At 34.7% G+C, this 2,549-nt stretch overlaps 1 protein-coding gene across 2 annotated transcripts; it reads right to left on the reverse strand.

Moving 5' to 3' along the window:
• Window positions 1-15: 15 nt before the first annotated feature.
• On the reverse strand, window positions 16-2,475 carry LOC113464917 (uncharacterized). Of its 2 annotated transcripts, none has more exons than XM_026817668.1 (2): window positions 1,835-2,475; window positions 16-579 (listed from the first exon to the last, which is right to left on the reverse strand). In XM_026817668.1, exon 2 carries the CDS (start codon window positions 528-530, stop codon window positions 63-65), a length of 468 nt encoding a protein of 155 aa, XP_026673469.1. In that variant the 5' UTR covers window positions 531-579; window positions 1,835-2,475; the 3' UTR covers window positions 16-62. The 2 variants fall into 2 exon arrangements, with proteins under 2 accessions (XP_026673469.1, XP_026673465.1); XM_026817664.1 differs by having other exon boundaries at window positions 1,573-2,475.
• Window positions 2,476-2,549: the final 74 nt, after the last annotated feature.

The following is a 2,549-nucleotide window of genomic DNA, read 5'->3' on the forward strand; positions in this document are numbered from 1 at the left end:
CTTTAAATGTTTCATTATTCGCCTTCCCAACACCTTGCAATTAGAAAATTTTGAAATTAATATTATTCACGGGGTTCGTTGCTTGCTTGTTTTATGTTCAACAATATCGGAGAACTGTTACTTAAGATGCGAACGAATTCGATGTTTCTCAAAATTGTGACAACATACATCGTTTCGTCGCTCTGGTTCAAAGCCAAAGGGATTACAGGGGTGGCGTTGATAGTGGTAACGATCGTCGATATCGAATCCTCTTCTTCTCTTCCGATGTCTACCGGTTGTCTGCATCGAAAGGCGCACGAACAATAACGAAGAACAGTGTTCGCGATCTTGTATTCCCGTCGCCGTGAATCGCTTGATTCCTCGTTGAAATCTCGAGTTCTTTCCTCCGAGTTCGGTTCCCCGCTCCTCAAAACAGTGGCCTTGTCCTCTTCTAGCCCCGCGCAATACTTGAAAATCATTTTCGCCCACCAATGCGGCGGCTCATTGGCCGGGATGGAAAGTTCTTTCTGTATCGACGATTCTTCTCGCATTTATCCGAATTATATTTACTTATTCGAATGCCATTTTTCACTCGCGTATCTATTGATTATATAAATCAATTTGTTGCTCTTTGATATATGAAAATATACAGGGTGTCCCTGCATGTACGAGCTTCCTCTGAAGGTGTGAAGGAGGATGAAATTGTGAGCCAAAAGTTCCTGTTCCCCTTTTTCCTCCAACCGTTACTAACAAAGTTATTAACAAAAAAAGTGGACCACTGGCGGTCATGCACAACTGTCACGTAGTGTCGTGTATTAACACAAGGCCCAGCCGCCGCACTATTTTCCATTTTATGATATTTTGTAATCGATTTTTTACGCTTTTTGTATTGAAAGTAATAAACAAAATGGAAGAGGAACTTTTGATTCAAAATTTCACCTTCTTTCACGTCCTCAGAAAAAAGTCGTGTATTCTATGCACCCTATGTAATATTTAGGGATCAAGGAACAGAAATAGAAGTGTTTAAGTATAGCTTTCATTGATTTGTCTCTGAGAAAATCTAAAGATAGGAAAAAATACTTTTGGAAATCTTAATGCGTGACAATCTTAGCATTGTATTATTACCTTTATCACGATGTTAATTTATTTATGAACCGATAGGTATCCGCAAACTATTATGGATCTATCATAAAAATAGCATTATACGCGAATTATTAATTATTTCAAACTTACTCGTTATAATTTAGATTTTATATTATAATGCCAAAACGTAAAATTGAATTTATGAATTCAATCACACATAATTTGGATTAAGCAGAAAAATGGAAGCTGTCTTATATTTAATTTGATCTAAAGAATGACATATGAGAATAGACTGAGCACCCAAATGGGAGACTTGAGATAAAAAAAATAAATGGGAGAATTTTTGTCTATTCAAAATACATTGGACGCTCGGTTTATACTCTTACGTCTATGGAAATAAAACACAAGAAATTTCGGAGCAATGAACGTCACATTGTCTAAACAATATGCAATTTAAATTTTCCATTTTATTTATGTTCCGAAGAATAATGAACGATCGATTATTATTACCTGTTATGAGACGTACACGATCTCGTGGTATACGCGAATGTAATTTTAAAGTAGAAATATGTCTGTATTTCATTAACAAATAACAGATCTATAATGTTCTTTTTTCTGATGAAAACAATTACGGAATGTACATAAAAAAATAATGAAGACATGCATAATAAGTTGTAAAAACTATTGGAATATTTCTTATATCAAGGGTGATACTGTTCAGGTTTGGAAGATCTCTAAAGTGTTTTAACTTTGATCAACAAAATTCGTATACCTTATACTGTGTGAAATTATTTACATTCATATTACATGAAAATTTATGAGAAAACACTGAAAAGGTCACTTGAATATCCTCACACGCACCGATCGATAATTCTTTACACAGAAAATCGCACTTCACTAATTACAATCGATTTTACTGAAGCGATCATTTCGTCGAATTGGAAATTCTGCACGGATTAATTGATTACTAAAAATTGTATATATTGATTTGGTAAACTTTTAGAATATAAATCGAAGAGAGAAACAAAGCATATGTGTATAATTATGAACGGGGCGACAAATGACGACGCACGCACAACTGTTCCCCATGTAAGTAGACGCCGAGCGTCCCGACGCTGACCGCTACCACCTCCTTTTTCACTCCCCACTTCCTGTTCCAACCCCAGGACACTGTATCGAATGGCTATACACTGACCCTAGCCTCGGACATCGAAGATAGAAACTTATGTATAGTGGAAGTAAAAAGTGAGTGTTCGAATGTTCATGATGATATCATAAATAATGTTCATAAATTGCAATTGATGAATGGAACTCGAGATTTAAAAAAAATATTCACGTTTTTTTAATACCCGACAAGAAGAACTTCATTTATTTCAGTGAAATTACTTTAATTAGTACTAGTTTAAGCACACTTTAATTAATTGTATGCAATCTTCTAAAAATTCATTAAATAAATTGGAAGTACATAATAGGTAACATACATTTTT

Source organism: Ceratina calcarata, unplaced genomic scaffold (assembly GCF_001652005.2).
Source record: "Ceratina calcarata isolate Rehan_Ccalc_2016 unplaced genomic scaffold, ASM165200v1 scaffold1361, whole genome shotgun sequence".
In the NCBI taxonomy this organism is placed as follows: domain Eukaryota; kingdom Metazoa; phylum Arthropoda; class Insecta; order Hymenoptera; family Apidae; genus Ceratina; species Ceratina calcarata.

Bases quoted from the DNA above. Each gene is read 5' to 3' on its own strand.
- LOC113464917 (XM_026817668.1), bottom strand. From the start codon at position 530: ATGCGAGAAGAATCGTCGATACAGAAAGAACTTTCCATCCCGGCCAAT.